At 45.0% G+C, this 21,036-nt stretch overlaps 1 protein-coding gene across 1 annotated transcript in view; it reads left to right on the top strand.

Annotated features, from left to right (window-relative positions):
• LOC134934643 (rap guanine nucleotide exchange factor 6-like) overlaps positions 1 to 21,036 on the top strand; it is a 349,143-nt gene that overhangs the window by 265,752 nt on the left and 62,355 nt on the right. Inside the window, exon 21 of the mRNA XM_063930028.1 lies at positions 10,181 to 10,665. Within this exon, the coding sequence (XP_063786098.1) occupies positions 10,181 to 10,665 (485 nt within the window). The remainder of the gene's footprint in view (positions 1 to 10,180; positions 10,666 to 21,036) is intronic.

The raw sequence follows: 21,036 nt of genomic DNA, 5'->3' as shown, positions 1-21,036 counted from the left end.
TCAGTTTTATTGCAAAATTTCAGGTACTGAGCTAGGTATGCTGGAAATCTGCATAACCTGCAACCTCCTTTATTCGAATCCACATGAAGTTCGAGCCACAAAAGAGCATGACCTAAGAAGCAGATTGGCTTTTGATATGTGTGGTAACAGCATAGGGGAGCAAATAATGTATTCTAGAGAGGGTGCTGTGGTCCGCAGATGGATTCAGTATGGGATCCCAACGGTCGGGATCCCGGCGGTCATAAGACTGACGCTGGAATGCTGACAGGCGGGATGTCCCCACGCTTTGGGCCTGGTGGTGAACTTTACTCGCTACACTAATTATTCCCCCTCGGGTTTCCCTTGGCTATCAAGATTCTGGCGTTGGTATCCTGACCGCAGGGATCCCGAAAGCCGAGAAACTAACTGCATCTCCCGCAGATAGACAAGTATACTCTTTGTCTATAGGATGGCGAACCCTCCAAGCATCTAGCAGATTCAAACTATTTGGAAAAGTGGGTACACCAAATTTAGGGAACCTAAGCACCCAGTGAGACGGCGTCTTGCTGTCAGGATCCTTTGAGAAAATCAATTTAAAATCTCCACAAACTAACAAGGAACCATCTTGATGAGGGGCAACTAATTGTTGAAAAAATACCTTTGAATATACATTTGGCACATATGCATTACAAGAGGTGAATCTGTGAACCATTAACAAAACTTCACATATTAGATATCGACCCTCAGGGTCTATTTTCGAGGAAAGAAGCTCTATTTGCAAATGTTGTTTAACCAAACTAACCACCGAACTATGAGATTCTTGTAGAAAAACAATATCACTTTTAAGCTTGTTTAGATGCAAAATAACTTTTTTCCTCTTTTGGGGAGAGTTGAAGCTCCCCAAATTCCATGACCTTGTTCTAGAATCCACCATTAGGGCAACTCTGGAGACCTGTAATCATATGTAATATAAGAGTGATTATTTTGAAGATACACCTTAAAAATAGCCATCATAATGGACAAAAATGGAGGGGGGGCAGAAGGGTAGTACAAGACAAAAACAGAGGAAAAGAATAAAAATAAATAAAGTCAGAACGGCATCTTACAAAATTAATTAGATCTAGTGTAAATCTGAAGGACCCTCGAGTAGTCACCAAACTAAACATAAATGACCACCAAGAAACCCAGTCAACATAAGCATTACAACAGAAATGCACTATAGTGGCACCCACATAGTCCCAAGGAGAACACAGGGTAGAAAATGTATGCGGCTTGTTGGCTCGAGTCCCACAAGAAACAGCAGCAACAGCATAGTATCAAGTCCAGTCATCAGAGGAGAGAACCAATATTGAAGCATCTGAATTATGCCCCTGATGTTCCTCAGCTTACTCTCCTAGGTATGCTACTGCATCAGCCATAGATGTGAAGTCCACAGATGAGGATCCATCATAAAGTCAAAGTCGAGCCGGGTTCAATAAGGCAATTTACTGCCCTCTTTAACCAGTCGGGAACATAAAGGAGAAAAGCCTTATTGACCTTTGTGAGTTCTGCCAAATAAGCTTGAAATATTAACAGCTTGTGCGAATCCCAAACGGAATACCTATGCTATCGCAGTGAAGCCAAAAAGGCTTCCTTGTGGAGGTAATTCAGACATTTGAACAAAATCACTGTCGGTACTGGGGTCTTTTTTGTTCCCGGCTGTGACACTGGTGGACCAGTGGTGGAAGCTTGATGGAGAAAGCTGGGTGGCTTGAGGTAATTCGTGCGCATGAGCAGCAGCAGGAGACTGGCTAGTCCCGGAGGGTTGATGAATAGCCAGATCAGAGGCACGGAGTCTAACAAACCGGCGGTCTAGGGACTCCTGCAAGTAAGTTTAGACTTACTGTAGGTGTGTCTGACGTGCAGGTCGCGGGCCTCTGACTAGGTTCCCCGATACAGCACCAGATTATCTCAGATGGAAGAGCTGGCAAGAATAGAGTGGCACTGGATGTAGACAGGACTGGAGATAATGGTACAGCTATCAAGCTGTAACCGATGATGTGGATATCGGTCTGAAATCGATGATGCTACTGATATCGGGCTGGAACCGATGATGTTTCTGAAATCAGACTGGAACCGATGATGTTTCTGATATCGGGCTGGGACCGATGGTACTTCTAATATCGGGCTGGAATCAATTGTGCTTCTTATATTGGGCTGGAACCAATGGTGCTTCTAATATTGGGCAGGAACTGATGATGTTTCTGATATCAGACTGGAACCAATGATGTTTATGATATCGGATTAGAACCGATGATGCTTCTAATATCGGGCTGGAACCAATGGTGTTTCTGATATCGGGCTGGAACCGATGGTGCTTCTAATATCGGGTTGGAATCCATTGTGCTTCTTATATCAGGCTGGAACCGATGGTGTTTCTAATATTGAGCAGGAACCGATGATGTGATTATCGGACTAAAACCGATGATGACATCGTGCTGAGCTGGAAACAATAGGTGTCACTTGAGTCAGGCTGGAACTGATAAGGAATACAGACTGTGGATAAACTACTGGAAACAGAAGTTAAAAGTCTGGAGCCAGGACGTAGCTCGGAAGAGACATTGTTCAAGGCACTGTGCAATCCTTATATACCCTTGGAGAGCGGTGATTGGAGGATATGGTCAAAAGACCGCTGCTAGGCCTGGAATTTGTAAAGCAGAGAACAGCAGCAGATTGGTGTGCAGAGCCAGGTGACCGCTGAAGAGTCTGTGGTTGGGGAATCAGCGGTCACCTGATCGCAAGTGCCACGGCGGCACCCTTGTCTGAGTTTTGGAGGGAACTCTGACATGGAGGAAGTAGGCCGAATGCTGAGGAAGCGGAAAGTGAGCAGAGCACTGTGGAAAGCTGGAACTGGAATTAGCGTGCCATGCTGGGTTTGCTATGTAGGGACAGCATGGACAGATTTCACAGCTGAATTCAGAACTCTGCAAATTATTCACACAGGTGGCTAATCAGAAGATTCGGTAGCCAACAACATAGACTGCAGCTTTGTAAGATGAGCAGACCTGTTAGACAATGGATGCAGGCAGGAGTTATGACAGAGGTAAGTCACAAAACAAGAGGGATTATGTCAGGATTGTGACAACCACACGGGAATGTGTGTCAGCATCATTGCGTTGCGGCCCTCCATGATGTACCCACTCTATGACAAAGTCCCCTTGAATTTGAAGCTATGCCGGAAGAGTGTTAAGAATAAAATCATAACGTCCAGTGCCTTTCACAGACTTCGACAGCCCTTCAATACGTAAATTAATGTATATTTAAGGATTCTCCAGATTATTAAATTTGTTCCAGTACTAATTTCTCAGTTTCTCTAGCCAATGTTTTTTTTAGGTTTGCCACATCTTGAATTAACTCGACCAGGCTATGTTCACTAGACAGTACTCTTTGAGACAGTTAAGATAACTGTGACTTGATGTCAGCAGTCTCTGCCTGCAACATGGGACCCATAGCCTGTCTCACTGGCTGTACAAATGGCCCATGTGACTGAAGCAACTTCAGTGCAGGGTACCTGAGAGGGGGAGACAGTGGGGTCCGCAGAGGAGGCTGAAAAAGTAGCTACTGTGTCCTCAGTGTTGCATAAGGGAGTAGGATCCATAGCTGCCACTCCCATGGCGTCCTGCGCCATACTGGAATCTGTGTGGCGCTGATATGCCTGCTGCCTCTGCTTCTAGCTGGGTACAGGAAGCATGGGGAACCTCTCCATATAATCCCAAGAGGGCTCCAGGTGACAAGGAGGTGAGGTGCCGTTGAATCGAAGGAGGTCAGTGGCTGTGCAATGGAGTATGAGCCGGGCGGTAGCTGAGCTGTTCTGTTTAGCAGCCGCTTATGCCGGAACAAGATGTCTAGCATTTTTTTTTTAAATACTACCTGTGCCACAGTCTCTTACGTGGGTTAGTAAGTGTCTCAGAAGTCTAGGACCATGGATTTTGAGTTTTTGTAGGATCGGAATGATTTTTTTTTCTCAGTCAAGTGCCCTGTGAAGGGCTACACCTCAGTGTGGAGAGTGTACCTGCATTGGGGACAAGGTGGTTAAGTATCTGAAAGATATTTTAAACTAGGCATTTGGGGTTTGTGAAGGTAAAAGCAATATGCAAGACATAGGGGATTTGTTAATAAATAATTTCCATACAAAGTAGGTAAAACACATTGAAAGTAAGAAAGTGGAATGGATTTGTGGGACTGTATGGCCTCTGGGTATATCTATATGCGGAAAAAGATACAGGTAAAGTTTTGATTAGTGCTTAGTAATGTAGTATTGCTTATTATAACAAAGTATAATGTAGTCCTCCTCATGTAGGATTTCTTCTGTCCAGAAATCAATTAGGACAATTGATCTTGCAGTTCTGGACAAGAAAGTACATTTTTAGTTATATTAAAAGACAATTACCTTTTAGAAGTGTGGATTTAGGGCCTAATTCAGGTTGGATCGGAGTGTGCGATCCAACTGGAATTATTGAGAAAAAGATGTGGGCGCATGCGCAGCGCCCATCCTGCACATGCGCCCGCATTTCCTGCAGGGGGGCGCAGAAAATGCGATTACCTCTGCCTGCAGTCGCGGGGCAGGCAATGCTCCGTTTCCAGGAAGGAGATGGAGCGTTGCGGGGGGTGGTGCGGCACGAACAGGGGCATGTCATGGGCATGATCGCGACGTCTGTGTGACATCACACGCAGCCACCGCGATCCGGAAGATGGCAGCGAGTCTCCTGCAGCAGGAGGCTTCCTCTGTTTCTGCTAACAAGCAGAAATTGTGATGCGATCGCAGTTTCTGCTTGTCGAAGGAGGGGGAGGGGCGGCGTTCAGCATGCAGGGGGGCCTTGCCCAGCGATGGGCGGCCCCCGGCATGCGATCCAAAGAATAACAAATTTGCTATCCTTACTGAATTAGGCCCTTAATCCTAATAGAGCATGTCTTATTTTTCTATGTACGTATTATGGACATTTATGTAATCTCAACCAACCCATATTCGTGGTTTGTCTAAGTGTAAATGGCTGGATACAGATGTAGCCAGGCTCATCTTTGCTGCAATGCAGCATGCTACAATATGGCTTTGTGCCAGGCTGCGACTATTCGCAGCCAGCAATCGCTTCATTCATTCCAAAAGGAAATTAATGAAGCAATCGCCGGCTGCCGTGATGCAACATTCCACATCGCAGTAAGATGAGCATGGCTACATCTGTATACTGTATATTCCTTTATCCTTTCAGTAATATGATAATTCCTTCTTATTTGTGTTACTACACTGTTTAATACAGAGAATACCTTGTATGTGGGCAGCATTATTTCAGTCATGGTATTTGCAGTTTATGAATGATGTGGGTTACCACTGTACTTGATAGCGGGTTCTCCAACACTTCATACTGTTTGGATATTTATGAGTATGGATGTTGGAGTTAGCATACATACTCCCATAGACAGAGAGAGCTAATCTATGTGTTTATTATAATCATGCATACCATTGCTATGCATCCAGCCTCCCTTAATTCCATAAAATTGTATGCATTACAGAAGACATTTGGTACTAAATAAATATATGAACTTTATATACCCTAATATTATCACCAAACTGTTATAGTAATTATGATGCAGTTATTGCATTCCTATTTCACAGTTAGCCAGGCTAATTATTTCTGTGTTGGGGATGGAATCCCGGCGGCCAGGATCCCGGAGGTCAGTATACCGATACCGGGATCCCAGCCATCAGAATGCCGGCATCGGGGTGAGCGTTAGATAGCTGTGCTCACCACACTGCGGACTCGATGGCTCGCTGAGCTCGCCACAGGTTCTATTCCTGCTCTATGGGTGTTGTGGACACCCACGAGTGGGAATACCCCTGGGGCAGCTGTCTGCATTCTCGCCGATCATGATCCCGGCGCTGGTTTTCTGGCGGCGGGATCCCGATCGCCGGGATATAGCTACGCCCCTGACTGGTAACGTTTGTTAATTATTTAGATGTAACTTTTTAGCAGGAAATGAGTCTGTGGGGGGATTTGAATCAGGCAAGGCTTAATCTCTGTATCTAGGTTAGACTACATTGTCTAACCACTGTATATTATATGCAGAATTGAATAGTAGAGGGTTGCTACAGTGGAATTCACAACAGTATGAATCCTGTAATTATGTAAATAGTTATTTCAGCTACTCTCTTCCTGCTATTGATAGTGAGGAGATAAAGGTGATTGGAAGATCAGCCATAACCAGACCTCAGCATTCATACATGGTAACAAGACTTGAAGGACCTGTCATAGTATCACTGAAAAGATAAAGGAAGGAGATATGTACTGCACTTTCTATTGATTGCAGATTGATTGCAAATTGCTAGTTGAGCTGATATACAGTATAAGTGATACTCTTAAAAGTACACCAAGAACTTCCACACTGGATACCACAAGTTTATTAAGGTTACCACCAAAGGTGTAGCAAGGGTGGCTCCAGTGGACCACGAGCTTCGGGAGCTGAAAAAGCTACATGGCCCGCTGCTGTCTCCAACTCCACTGCTGTGCCGTTGACCGCTGTACAGGCAGCCACAGAGCAGGAGGAGGAGAAGCAGAGGACTCAGAGACTAGGTAGGGAACAGGGCAGACCAGAGGCGAAAGCAGGAGACACTGACAGCCAGCACATGCTGAAGCTCTGCCCGCCCTCTTTATGTGGCACACTGCTTGTAGCTGTGCAGCGTGGCTACTTCTGTCCTGCAGCACCACTCTCTGCCTCTACTGCTGCAGCACCTCTCTTTTTCCTGGAAGCTGCAACACGTCTCTACTTTAGATGCTGCAGCAGCTCTCTCTGCCCTAGCTGCTGCAGCACCTCTATCTTTTCTGGAAGCTGTAGCACATGTCTACTTCAGATGCTGCAGCAGCTCTCTCTGCCCTAGGTGCTGCAGCACCTCTCTCTTTCCTGGAAGCTGCAGCACATGTCTTTACTTCAGTCTTCAGATGCTGCAGCAGTTATCTATGCCCTAGCTACTGCAGCACCTCTATCTTTTCTGGAAGCTGCAGCAGCTCTCTCTGCCCTAGGTGCTGCAGCACCTCTCTCTTTCCTAGAAGCTGCAGCACATGTCTTTACTTCAGTCTTCAGATGCTGCAGCAGTTATCTATGCCCTAGCTGCTGCAGCACCTCTATCTTTTCCGGAAGCTCCAGCACATGTCTACTTCAGATGCTGCAGCAGCTCTCTCTGCCCTAGGTGCTGCAGCAATTCTCTCTTTCCTGGAAGCTGCAGCACATGTCTTTACTTCAGTCTTCAGATGCTACAGCAGCTCTCTCTGCCCTAGCTGCTGCAGCACCTCTTTCTGGGTTGTGAGGTCAAGTCAGTCGGGGCATATTTAGTGTTTTTAATTAATTTCAATTAAACAAGTACAGGTTGAGTATCCCATATCCATATATTCCGAAATACGGAATATTCCGAAATACGGACTTTTTTGAGTGAGAGTGAGATAGTGAAACCTTTGTTTTTTGATGTCTCAATGTACACAAACTTTGTTTAATACACTAAGTTATTAAAAATATTGTATTAAATGACCTTCAAGCTGTGTGTATAAGGTGTATATGAAACATAAATGAATTGTGTGAATGTAGACACACTTTGCTTAATGCACAAAGTTATAAAAAATATTGGCTAAAATGACCTTCAGGCTGTGTGTATAAGGTGTATATGTAACATAAATGCATTCTGTGCTTAGATTTAGGTCCCATCACCATGATATCTCTCTATGGTATGCAATTATTCCAAAATACGGAAAAATCCCATATCCAAAGTACCTCTGGTCCCAAGCATTTTGGATAAGGGAGACTCAACCTGTAAATAGTTAAATAAAGCTAATTCCATAGCGGCTCTACCATGGTGTAATGTGTATAAGGGGCTCAACCATAGTATAACGTGTATAAGGGGCTTTACTGTTTGTGAAACATGTTTAACAGGTTCTACTGTGTGGCGCAACGTGTACAAGGGATACTACTTTGTGGTATAATATGAATAACGGACACTACTGCCGTGCCCCTATATTGTTGTTGCAAGCCTTTGGCACACACTGACCCTATTTTAAACATGGGAGGGAACTTTGTTTGCCCTGTGCTCCACGTCTAGAACGGGCCCTGTCAACAATTTAGGATTTTTAAATATTGTTTCTATTCAAATATAACATGCCACCACATGTTGCTTAGGCCTCCAATTCAGTAGAGGAGAGAGGGACACAAAAACATGCCCTTGCTCTGGGCACCATGGCATTTATCAATACCTCTGGGTACCACCACAATATGCACACCTTTATGTAAATTAAATACAACAAATACCATGACTCTACATTGAGGTCATGATAGAGTGACCAAAATCTTACCTAACAGAAACGTATGAAGCCCTTTGCGTTTCCACAGGGGCAAACGCAGAATTTCAAGAGGGGGGGTTTCCAATTTTATGCAAAACAGTACCTGTTCTATTAGATTAGTATTATTAAAAAAATGCTTTATTATTTGAATGAAGCATTTTTAATGAATGGAAATTTTATTTGTCTTTCTATTTTTGCAAATTTAAAAAAATAAAAAGAATTCCACCCACAGTCAAAATGGAGGCAGTAAGCAAAGCACAGGGTGAGAGCGCGATACACAGTCACTTCAGACAGCTTCCTATTCTATACCAGGGCCAAAGTGAACATAATACAGTACTTTATAATTTTTTTATACCAGTGTAGCAGTGTAGTGTAGCTTCAGCAGCCCTTACCAGTGCCATGCCATCGCTGCCACTTTGGGGGGGGGGGGGGGGGAATCGCCGGTCAAGTGGTTAATTTCTTATTGCCGCAATAAGAAATTATCAGGACCAAGTCCTGATGATAAATATACCCCTATAGCTTGTCTATAAATAAAATATGCACACTATTATATGTTACTTACCTAACATAGGGGGAAGTGTAGTTATTCTTAAAAAGAATAGAAAAAAATAAACAGATGGTGACGCTATCACCAATGAGGGCTCAAATACAATTACAAATCACATCCAGTATTAGAGGCATAAAAAATACAAATTTATTAAAAACATAAAATTGAATGAAATATATAAATTTCCCGTGGGAATAAACCTCAAATGTATAGTTCGTCCATAAGTCACATCAATATACACCATCCTTTAGGTTCAGCTTCATTAGTTAGTGATGCTCATTATACCATACGGATTTAAATATACCGCTAGTAATATATAAATATACAGAGTAAAGTAATTATAGTTGAATGTCAGTGACTCAGAGCCTATTGAGTGTACGGTTTCCAAGCCCCATTTGACAATATAGCTGGTTGTGACTGAGGTGTATCTGAAACAATGACTGTTAAGGCTGGAGGAATAGCTGTTAATAGTGGATAGACATGCATGGGGGGGGGCACAGGTAGATTTCTAATACATCAGTGGTGGGCCATGCTCATCCCTGTCAGATCCAGTCGCTTCCAATATGCACCAGTGATTCAGTGTCGGCAGAGGGAGGGAGAGCGCTGCCCGTAGCTGCTTGTTTGCCATGCGCTATGCACAGCCTCGCTTTTGCTATCTGTCCCTTTGTTAGCACAGGCAGCGAATGGGTTTAAGTAAATGTTTCTTACCACAGCTGCTATCCACAGTGCCAATAGACTGCTGGATCCCTTTAATCAGTGGGAGTAGCACTACTTATACCCATACGCTGCCTGTGCTAACAAAGGAAAAGACGGCAAGCATGAGGTTGAGTATAGTGCACGCCCAACAAGCAGCTACGAGCAGGGCTCTCCATTCCTCTGCCAACATTATTAGCGGAAAGTGGGCACAAAGTGTTCTGGATGGACCATCTAAGTGCACTGATGCAAAATCCATGTGTAAACGAATGGTACAGGCAGTGTCGGACTGGGGCATGAAGGGCCCACCGGGGGAATGCAGTTATAGGCGACCATACTTAGGGGTGTGGCCAGCCTACACAGCGGCTTGAAATACACAATAGTTTAGTGCAGTGTAATGCAACATATCTACCATGTCTAATACAAGTGCACAGTCTGGAACCTGATCCCTAGAGGAAGGAGTGGGCACTCAGGCAGTGGGGCCTACCGGTGGTTTCCCTGGTACCCCTGTGGGCCAGTCCGACCATGGGTACAGGTTAACTATTTTGAATTTGTACTACATCTAGTTACAGTATAATAAATCATCTTTATATTTGTCTTTCAGTTGCCTGCACACCAGATACCCTACAAACTCAAATGTTACCTCTTGTGCTAGCAGTGAAGCAGCGTCTAATGACCACATTATAGTAGAGTCTATGGACAGCGGCTGCAGCAGTTGGACATCATGTTCCAGCAGTTCTCATGACAATTTCCAAGCTTTCCAAAGTCAAAAGGGATTGGATCTTTTAAGCACTTATCGCCATATGCATATGGATGTCCTAATTGCTGAAGTTGAATCGAGTGACTGTTGTACAGACGATATATATGGTGTAGAGTGTATTAGGAATTCTAAAGACAGCATGGCACTCATCCAATCACATCATAACTGGACATCATTAAGTTCTGCGTCAGATACCAATGAGGCAAACTATGGAACAATTAAGCGTAAAATAATGGATCTTACAGCTGAGAAAATAGAACTTTCGGACAAACAATTATCTGAAGTGCTCTACCAAAGTGTCACATCTACTACTGAAGAAGGTCTAATAGGTAAGGAAGACTGGTAATATTGCATTTTTCCACGTTGTTAACTTTTATATGCAGCTGTTATGACTCCAGCAGGCCAGTACAAAACCATTATGATGTTTCGCAAAGTATTCCATTTAATTTAGTTTTGATTTTAAAGAACCAATTAAATTATAAGGAAATCCACAAGTGCTGCTTTTTTTGTGTTTGTGATTGAACACTGAATGTATAACATTTCTCTTGTTCTGGGTACTTGCAGGTAAAACCCCATTAGACACAGATGCTGATTTCGAACACATTTGCTAATGAAATGCAAATGTGAATTGTGTTCACTAAAAAAATAACAAAAAAATGCACACATACAGTACTGTACACATACTGTAGGGCGGTATCCAATTACCAGAGCTAATATTTCGGCTGAAAAAAACCTGGTTATTATTGCGATTATAGCCCATTTTATTCAGCCGAAAAATTACTCATTTTTGGGTGAAAACACATGGGATCCGGGATAAGTTCCCTGATCCATGTGTTACTGCAAACAAAACGGGGCTCTAAGGGCTGGTAATCATGGGTTTTGTTTTGTGTACCGGAGACATAATCTCCGACATCTGCCAGCATTGAGGCTAATAGGATTGCCCTGGGTGAGTCAATTAGCAGGAAATTACCATGGCTAATTGGAAATCGCCCATAGGTAGAATTGTTCAGACTGGTAGCATGTGTGGCTGGTTTACATCAGGTATACATCAAATACACTCATACCCAATGTATTAAACATTTGTTTCAGTATAAGCTTTGAATAAAATTGCGAACCCCACAAGCATAATATTACATCTATACGATGTAAGAAACAAAGGTGAATCCATCAGCTAATGACAGGGTTGGACTGGACCACAGGGGTACAGAGGAAACTCCAAGGTGGGAACCACTGCTTACAGGCCCATCTCCTCCTCTAGGGATCAGGTTTTAGACTGTGTACTTGAATTATACACTATACATGTGTTACCTTATACTGCACAGTGTAGTTTTTACAGTGCATTGCTGTTATTAATCTGGTACATTATCATACATTAGCAGTATTTACTATATATATTTATGAAGGGGCCCAGACCACCTCTGGAGACTGGCCATACACCTAAACATGGGCTTCTACCACTGCACCCCCCCCCCCCCCCCCGCCCCCGGTGGCCCTTCATGCCCCACTCCCACACTGGCTAATGGCCAGAGGTTCCCAAACTTTTGCAGTTCAAGACACCCTTATTTCTTCAGCAATATTTTCATGGCACCATTGGCCAAAAGAGAAAGAGAAGTAATGCCATTTTCTCTAGCATCCACAAGGGATATTGTGGAATTAGTAGAGATGTGCGGGTTCGGTTCCTCGGAATCCGAACCCCCCCGAACTTCAGCCTTTTTACACGGGTCCGAGGCAGACTCGGATCTTCCCGCCTTGCTCGGCTAACCCGAGCGCGCCCGAACGACATCATCCCGCTGTCGGATTCTCGCGAGGCTCGTATTCTATCGCGAGACTCGGATTCTATATAAGGAGCCGCGCGTCGCCGCCATTTTCACACGTGCATTGAGATTGATAGGGAGAGGACGTGGCTGGCGTCCTCTCCGTTTATAGTTACTGTTAGTAGTTAGTTGATCTGATTGCTGCTTAGCTTATTGTGGGGAGGATTGGGGAGAGCTGTTAGGAGGAGTACAGTCAGTGCAGAGTTTTGCTAGTTTTTTTTAATCCGTTCTCTGCCTGAAAAAAACGCTCCATACCATATCTGTGCTCAGCCTCGGTGTGCTGCATGATATATCTATGTATATCTGACTGTGCTGAGTGCTCACTGCTCACACAGCTGAATTGTGGGGGAGACTGGGGTGCAGTTATAGCAGGAGTACAGTGCACACTTTTGCTGCCAGTGTGACTGACCAGTGACCACCAGTATATTGTCTGCCTGAAAAAGTTAAACACTCCTGTGGTGTTTTTTTTTTTTATTCTATAAACGCATTCTGCTGACAGTGTCCAGCAGGTCCGTCATTCATTATATTATATAAATATTTACCTGCAGTAGTGTTATATTTTTTTTGTTCATCTCTATCATCTTTATCATCTCTATATTAGCAGACGCAGTACGGTAGTCCACGGCTGTGGCTACCTCTGTGTCGTCAGTACTCGTCCATAATTGTATACCTACCTGTGGTGGGGTTTTTTTTTCTATCTTCTTCATACTAGTAGTTTAGGAGTCTGCTGACAGTGTCCAGCAGGTCCGTCATTATATTATATATACCTGCAGTAGTGATATATATATATTTTTTATATCATTATCATCTCTATACTAGCAGACGCAGTACAGTAGTCCACGGCTGTAGCTACCTCTGTGTCGTCAGTGCTCGTCCATAATTGTATACCTACCTGTGGTGGGGTTTTTTTTTCTATCTTCTTCATACTAGTAGTTTAGGAGTCTGCTGACAGTGTCCAGCAGGTCCGTCATTATATTATATATACCTGCAGTAGTGATATATATATATTTTTTATATCATTATCATCTCTATACTAGCAGACGCAGTACGGTAGTCCACGGCTGTGGCTACCTCTGTGTCGTCAGTGCTCGTCCATAATTGTATACCTACCTGTGGTGGGTTTTTTTTTTCTATCTTCTTCATACTAGTAGTTTAGGAGTCTGCTGACAGTGTCCAGCAGGTCCGTCATTATATTATATATACCTGCAGTAGTGATATATATATATTTTTTATATCATTATCATCTCTATACTAGCAGACGCAGTACAGTAGTCCACGGCTGTAGCTACCTCTGTGTCGTCAGTGCTCGTCCATAATTGTATACCTACCTGTGGTGGGTTTTTTTTTTCTATCTTCTTCATACTAGTAGTTTAGGAGTCTGCTGACAGTGTCCAGCAGGTCCGTCATTATATTATATATACCTGCAGTAGTGATATATATATATTTTTTATATCATTATCATCTCTATACTAGCAGACGCAGTACGGTAGTCCACGGCTGTGGCTACCTCTGTGTCGTCAGTGCTCGTCCATAATTGTATACCTACCTGTGGTGGTTTTTTTTTTTCTATCTTCTTCATACTAGTAGTTTAGGAGTCTGCTGACAGTGTCCAGCAGGTCCGTCATTATATTATATATACCTGCAGTAGTGATATATATATATTTTTTATATCATTATCATCGCTATACTAGCAGACGCAGTACGGTAGTCCACTGCTGTAGCTACCTCTGTGTCGTCAGTGCTCGTCCATAATTGTATACCTACCTGTGGTGGGGGTTTTTTTTCTATCTTCTTCATACTAGTAGTTTAGGAGTCTGCTGACAGTGTCCAGCAGGTCCGTCATTATATTATATATACCTACAGTAGTGATATATATATATATTTTTTATATCATTATCATCTCTATACTAGCAGACGCAGTACGGTAGTCCACGGCTGTAGCTACCTCTGTGTCGTCAGTCACTCGTCATCCATAAGTATACTAGTATCCATCCATCTCCATTGTTTACCTGAGGTGCCTTTTAGTTGTGCCTATTAAAATATGGAGAACAAAAATGTTGAGGTTCCAAAAATAGGGAAAGATCAAGATCCACTTCCACCTCGTGCTGAAGCTGCTGCCACTAGTCATGGCCGAGATGATGAAATTCCATCAACGTCGTCTGCCAAGGCCGATGCCCAATGTCATAGTACAGAGCATGTAAAATCCAAAACACAAAATATCAGTAAAAAAAGGACTCAAAAATCTAAAATAAAATCGTCGGAGGAGAAGCATAAACTTGCCAATATGCCATTTACCACACGGAGTGGCAAGGAACGGCTGAGGCCCTGGCCTATGTTCATGGCTAGTGGTTCAGCTTCACATGAGGATGGAAGCACTCAGCCTCTCGCTAGAAAAATGAAAAGACTTAAGCTGGCAAAAGCACAGCAAAGAACTGTGCGTTCTTCGAAATCACAAATCCACAAGGAGAGTCCAATTGTGTCGGTTGCGATGCCTGACCTTCCCAACACTGGACGTGAAGAGCATGCGCCTTCCACCATTTGCACGCCCCCTGCAAGTGCTGGAAGGAGCACCCACAGTCCAGTTCCTGATAGTCAGATTGAAGATGTCAGTGTTGAAGTACACCAGGATGAGGAGGATATGGGTGTTGCTGGCGCTGGGAAGGAAATTGACAAGGAGGATTCTGATGGTGAGGTGGTTTGTTTAAGTCAGGCACCCGGGGAGACACCTGTTGTCCGTGGGAGGAATATGGCCATTGACATGCCTGGTGAAAATACCAAAAAAATCAGCTCTTCGGTGTGGAAGTATTTCAACAGAAATGCGGACAACATTTGTCAAGCCGTGTGTTGCCTTTGTCAAGCTGTAATAAGTAGGGGTAAGGACGTTAACCACCTCGGAACATCCTCCCTTATACGTCACCTGCAGCGCATTCATCATAAGTCAGTGACAAGTTCAAAAACTTTGGGCGACAGCGGAAGCAGTCCACTGACCAGTAAATCCCTTCCTCTTGTAACCAAGCTCACGCAAACCACACCACCAACTCCCTCAGTGTCAATTTCCTCCTTCCCCAGGAATGCCAATAGTCCTGCAGGCCATGTCACTGGCAATTCTGACGAATCCTCTCCTGCCTGGGATTCCTCCGATGCCTCCTTGCGTGTAACGCCTACTGCTGCTGGCGCTGCTGTTGTTGCTGCTGGGAGTTGATGGTCATCCCAGAGGGGAAGTCGTAAGACGACTTTTACTACTTCCACCAAGCAATTGACTGTCCAACAGTCCTTTGCGAGGAAGATGAAATATCACAGCAGTCATCCTGCTGCAAAGCGGATAACTGAGGCCTTGGCATCCTGGGCGGTGAGAAACGTGGTTCCGGTATCCATCATTACTGCAGAGCCAACTATAGACTTGATTGAGGTACTGTGTCCCCGGTACCAAATACCATCTAGGTTCCATTTCTCTAGGCAGGCGATACCGAAAATGTACGCAGACCTCAGAAAAAGACTCACCAGTGTCCTAAAAAATGCAGTTGTACCCAATGTCCACTTAACCACGGACATGTGGACAAGTGGAGCAGGGCAGACTCAGGACTATATGACTGTGACAGCCCACTGGGTAGATGTATTGACTCCCGCCGCAAGAACAGCAGCGGCGGCACCAGTAGCAGCATCTCGCAAACGCCAACTCTTTCCTAGGCAGGCTACGCTTTGTATCACCGCTTTCCAGAATACGCACACAGCTAAAAACCTCTTACGGCAACTAAGGAAGATCATCGCAGAATGGCTTACCCTAATTGGACTCTCCTGTGGATTTGTGGCATCGGACAACGCCAGCAATATTGTGTGTGCATTAAATATGGGCAAATTCCAGCACGTCCCATGTTTTGCACATACCTTGAATTTGGTGGTGCAGAATTATTTAAAAAACGAGAGGGGCGTGCAAGAGATGCTGTCGGTGGCCAGAAGAATTGCGGGACACTTTCGGCGTACAGGCACCACGTACAGAAGACTGGAGCAACACCAAAAACGCCTGAACCTGCCCTGCCATCATCTGAAGCAAGAAGTGGTAACGAGGTGGAATTCAACCCTCTATATGCTTCAGAGGTTGGAGGAGCAGCAAAAGGCCATTCAAGCCTATACAACTGAGCACGATATAGGAGGTGGAATGCACCTGTCTCAAGCGCAGTGGAGAATGATTTCAACGTTGTGCAAGGTTCTGCAACCTTTTGAACTTGCCACACGTGAAGTCAGTTCAGACACTGCCAGCCTGAGTCAGGTCATTCCCCTCATCAGGCTTTTGCAGAAGAAGCTGGAGACATTGAAGGAGGAGCTAACACAGAGCGATTCCGCTAGGCATGTGGGACTTGTGGATGGAGCCCTTAATTTGCTTAACAAGGATTCACGGGTGGTCAATCTGTTGAAATCAGAGCACTACATTTTGGCCACCGTGCTCGATCCTAGATTTAAAACCTACCTTGGATCTCTCTTTCCGGCAGACACAAGTCTGCAGGGGTTCAAAGAACTGCTGGTGAGAAAATTGTCAAGTCAAGCGGAACGCGACCTGTCAACATCTCCTCCTTCACATTCTCCCGCAACTGGGGGTGCGAGGAAAAGGCTCAGAATTCCGAGCCCACCCGCTGGCGGTGATGCAGGGCAGTCTGGAGCGACTGCTGATGCTGACATCTGGTCCGGACTGAAGGACCTGCCAACGATTACGGACATGTCGTCTACTGTCACTGCATATGATTCTCTCCCCATTGAAAGAATGGTGGAGGATTATATGAGTGACCGCATCCAAGTAGGCACGTCAGACAGTCCGTACGTATACTGGCAGGAAAAAGAGGCAATTTGGAGGCCCTTGCACAAACTGGCTTTATTCTACCTAAGTTGCCCTCCCACAAGTGTGTACTCCGAAAGAGTGTTTAGTGCCACCGCTCACCTTGTCAGCAATCGGCGTACGAGGTTACTTCCAGAAAATGTGGAGAAGATGATGTTCATTAAAATGAATTATAATCAATTGCTCCATGGAGACATTCACCAGCAGCAATTGCCTCCACAAAGTTCACAGGGAGCTGTGATGGTGGATTCCAGAGGGGACGAATTGATAATCTGTGAGGAGGGGGATGTACACGGTGATGAATCGGAGGATGATGATGAGGTGGACATCTTGCCTCTGTAGAGCCAGTTTGTGCAAGGAGAGATTAATTGCTTCTTTTTTGGTGGGGGTCCAAACCAACCCGTCATTTCAGTCACAGTCGTGTGGCAGACCCTGTCACTGAAATGATGGGTTGGTTAAAGTGTGCATGTCCTGTTTATACAACATAAGGGTGGGTGGGAGGGCCCAAGGACAATTCCATCTTGCACCTCTTTTTTCTTTCATTTTTCTTTGCGTCATGTGCTGTTTGGGGAGTGTTTTTTGGAAGGGCCATCCTGCGTGACACTGCAGTGCCACTCCTAGATGGGTCAGGTGTTTGTGTCGGCCACTAGGGTCACTTATCTTAGTCACACAGCTACCTCATTGCGCCTCTTTTTTTTCTTCTTTGCGTCATGTGCTGTTTGGGGAGTATTTTTTGGAAGGGCCATCCGGCCTGACACTGCAGTGCCACTCCTAGATGGGCCAGGTGTTTGTGTCGGCCACTAGGGTCGCTTAGCTTACTCACACAGCTACCTCATTGCGCCTCTTTTTTTCTTTGCGTCATGTGCTGTTTGGGGAGTGTTTTTTGGAAGGGCCATCCTGCGTGACACTGCAGTGCCACTCCTAGATGGGCCAGGTGTTTGTGTCGGCCACTTGGGTCGCTGAGCTTAGTCATCCAACGACCTCGGTGCAAATTTTAGGACTAAAAATAATATTGTGAGGTGTGAGGTGTTCAGAATAGACTGAAAATGAGTGGAAATTATGGTTATTGAGGTTAATAATACTTTGGGATCAAAATGACCCCCAAATTCTATGATTTAAGCTGTTTTTTAGGTTTTTTTGAAAAAAACACCCGAATCCAAAACACACCCGAATCCGACAAAAAAAATTTGGTGAGGTTTTGCCAAAACGCGTTCGAACCCAAAACACGGCCACGGAACCGAACCCAAAACCAAAACACAAAACCCGAAAAATTTCACATCTCTAGGAATTAGTACAATGGGGTATAGACAGAGTCCAAAGACGCCGGTGCACTTTAAATTTCTTCAGCTGGGTGTGCTGGCTCCTCCCCTCTATGCCCCCTCCCACAGGCAGTTTAGGAAAAGTGCCCTCAGGAGAGGATACACACTCTGGAGATCCAGAGAGTTTTCGTCAGTTTCTTTTTGAACTTTTTTATTTTCGGTATGCTGTTTGAGCAACAGCATACCTACACGTGGGAGTTAGGGGGGGAAGTGGTCACCGGCCTCTGTAAAACATCAGAGCCGCTTCCCCGCTGCAGGACCACCGTCCTGAGAGGTTGTTGTACAGCGGGGCACTGCGCCTTAGCGGTCACAATCGCAGCATGCCGCACACCCCTAACATTGCCTGAAGGTGACGACAGTGGTGAGTACAAACCGGGGGCCCCGCTAGGGGAATCCCCCGGGTCTTGGTGCGGCAAAGAGGCAGTGGCGGCATACAGGACCCTCCTGGGGGGGACTTGCTATAGCCCCCCTGTGTACACTGGCAGCGGTAGTGAAAACTAGTACTTGCTGTGATGTTTTACTCTTATAGGGAGACTTTGCCAGTATAAATATCACCGAAGCTCCGGCACCATTGCAGGGGGCAGAGCTTCCTCAGAGCGAGACCAGCAGCGTTTTGGCACCTTCCTCTGCTTACAGCTGCAGGAGCAGGCACACACAGCTCCTCCAGACACTCAGGATACGCAGACCCTCACCCCTCTAGATCAGGACAACAAAAGCGTGGGTTACCTGCTTTACTCTCAGACTCTGATGAGGAGACACAGGAGGAGGGGGAGGAATTGGATCCTGTTACTGGGGATTCCCCTTCTACACAGGGTATTGAACACCTCATTATATTTATCCGGGTCGTGTTAAAAACTAGAGATGAGCGGGTTCGGTTCTCCGAGAACCGAACCCCCCCCGAACTTCACGTGGTTTACATGGGTCCGAGGCAGCCTTGGTTCTTCCCGCCTTACTCGCAAAACCCGAACGGGGGAAAACGGCATCATCCCGCTGTCGGATTCTCGCGAGATTCAGATTCCATATAAAGAGCCGCACGTCGCCGCCATTTTCACTTGTGCATTGTAGATTGAGCAAAGAGGACGTGGCTACATTCTCTGAGTGAAAACCTCAATATCAGCTCAATATCTGTACTCAGTATCAGTGCTGCATTGTGGGTCCAGTATACTACAGTACAATCGTCCATTGCTGCATCTTGCTGCTCCGTGTCAGTTCTAGTATCCTCATCAGTGCTCAATATCTGTGCTCAGTATCAGTGCTGCATTGTGGTGACCAGTATATAATACTAGTACAATAGTCCATTGCTGCATCTTGCTGCTCCGTGTCAGTTCTAGTATCCTCATCATTGCTCAAAATCTGTGCTCAGTATCAGTGCTGCATTGTGGTGACCAGTATACTACAGTACAATAGTCCAGTGCTATTCTCGCTGCCCAGTGTCAGTTCTAGTCTCCTCATCAGTGCTCAGGATCAGTGCTCATGGTCTTGCTGCTGCATTGTGGTGACCAGTATACTACAGTACAATAGTCCAGTGCTGTTCTCGCTGCCCAGTGTCAGTTCTAGTATCCTCATCAGTGCTCAGTATCACTACTCATTGTCTTGTGCTGCATTGTGGTGACCAGTATACTACAGTACAATAGTCCAGTGCTGTTCTGGCTGCCCAGTGTCAGTTCTAGTATCCTCATCAGTGCTCAGTATCACTACTCATTGTCTTGTGCTGCATTGTGGTGACCAGTATACTACAGTACAATAGTCCAGTGCAGTTCTCGCTGCCCAGTGTCAGTTCTAGTATCCTCATCAGTGCTCAGTATCACTACTCATTGTCTTGCTGCTGCATTGTGGTGACCAGTATACTACAGTACAATAGTCCAGTGCTGTTCTCGCTGCCCAGTGTCAGTTCTAGTACCCTTATCAGTGCTCAGTATCACTGCTCATTGTCTTGTGCTGCTCAGTATACTACAGTACATTACTAATAGTCCAGTGTCTTGTGCTGCATCTTGCTGCTGTAGGGTGCTGTGGTAGTGTCCTGTCACTGTGCATAGGCCATCATCATTCCAGCTACAGTGGTATCTGGGGGGTGACAATTCCAGAGGGCTTTTGTGCTGCTCACTAATACTAGTACAGTGTTTTGTGCTGCATCGTGCTGCTCAGTGTCAGTTCTCCGTAGTATCATCAGTGCTCAGTACAATCAGTGCTCAGTATAATCAGTGCTCAGTATAATCAGTACTCAGTAAAATCAGTGCTCAGTAAAATCAGTGCTCAGTATAATCAGTGATCAGTATAATCAGTGCTCAGTATAATCAGTGCGCTGTTAGACGTGCACCCGTTATCCACCATTAGTGCAGTGGGATTTAGACAATTTTTGAAGTTATTGTGTCCCCGGTACCAAATTCCATCTAGATTCCACTTCACTAGGCAGGCGATAGCGAGATTTTGCCAATTAATTCCAGTGATTTTGACGCAGCATTACAGTGATTTTACCAATTAATATCAGTGATTTATAATTATTAATTACAGTGATCTTGCCAAATAATTCCAGTGATTTGGAGTTGGACATATAATTCCAGTTGGAATTGTTTGTGTCGCTTGGCTTAGTCATACAGCTACCTCATTGCACCTCTTCGACATCTTTGCATGAGGTGCTGTTTGGGGCCTAGTTTTTGAAAAGTGCCATCCTGTGTGACACTGTCATATGAGTGCAGGGGTATTGCTGTATTAGTCCTGGGGTACTGCCGTATAAGTCCA

This window comes from Pseudophryne corroboree, chromosome 6 (genome assembly GCF_028390025.1).
Source record: "Pseudophryne corroboree isolate aPseCor3 chromosome 6, aPseCor3.hap2, whole genome shotgun sequence".
Classification (NCBI taxonomy): Eukaryota; Metazoa; Chordata; class Amphibia; order Anura; family Myobatrachidae; genus Pseudophryne; species Pseudophryne corroboree.
This window is presented reverse-complemented; position numbering and strand designations above follow the sequence as displayed.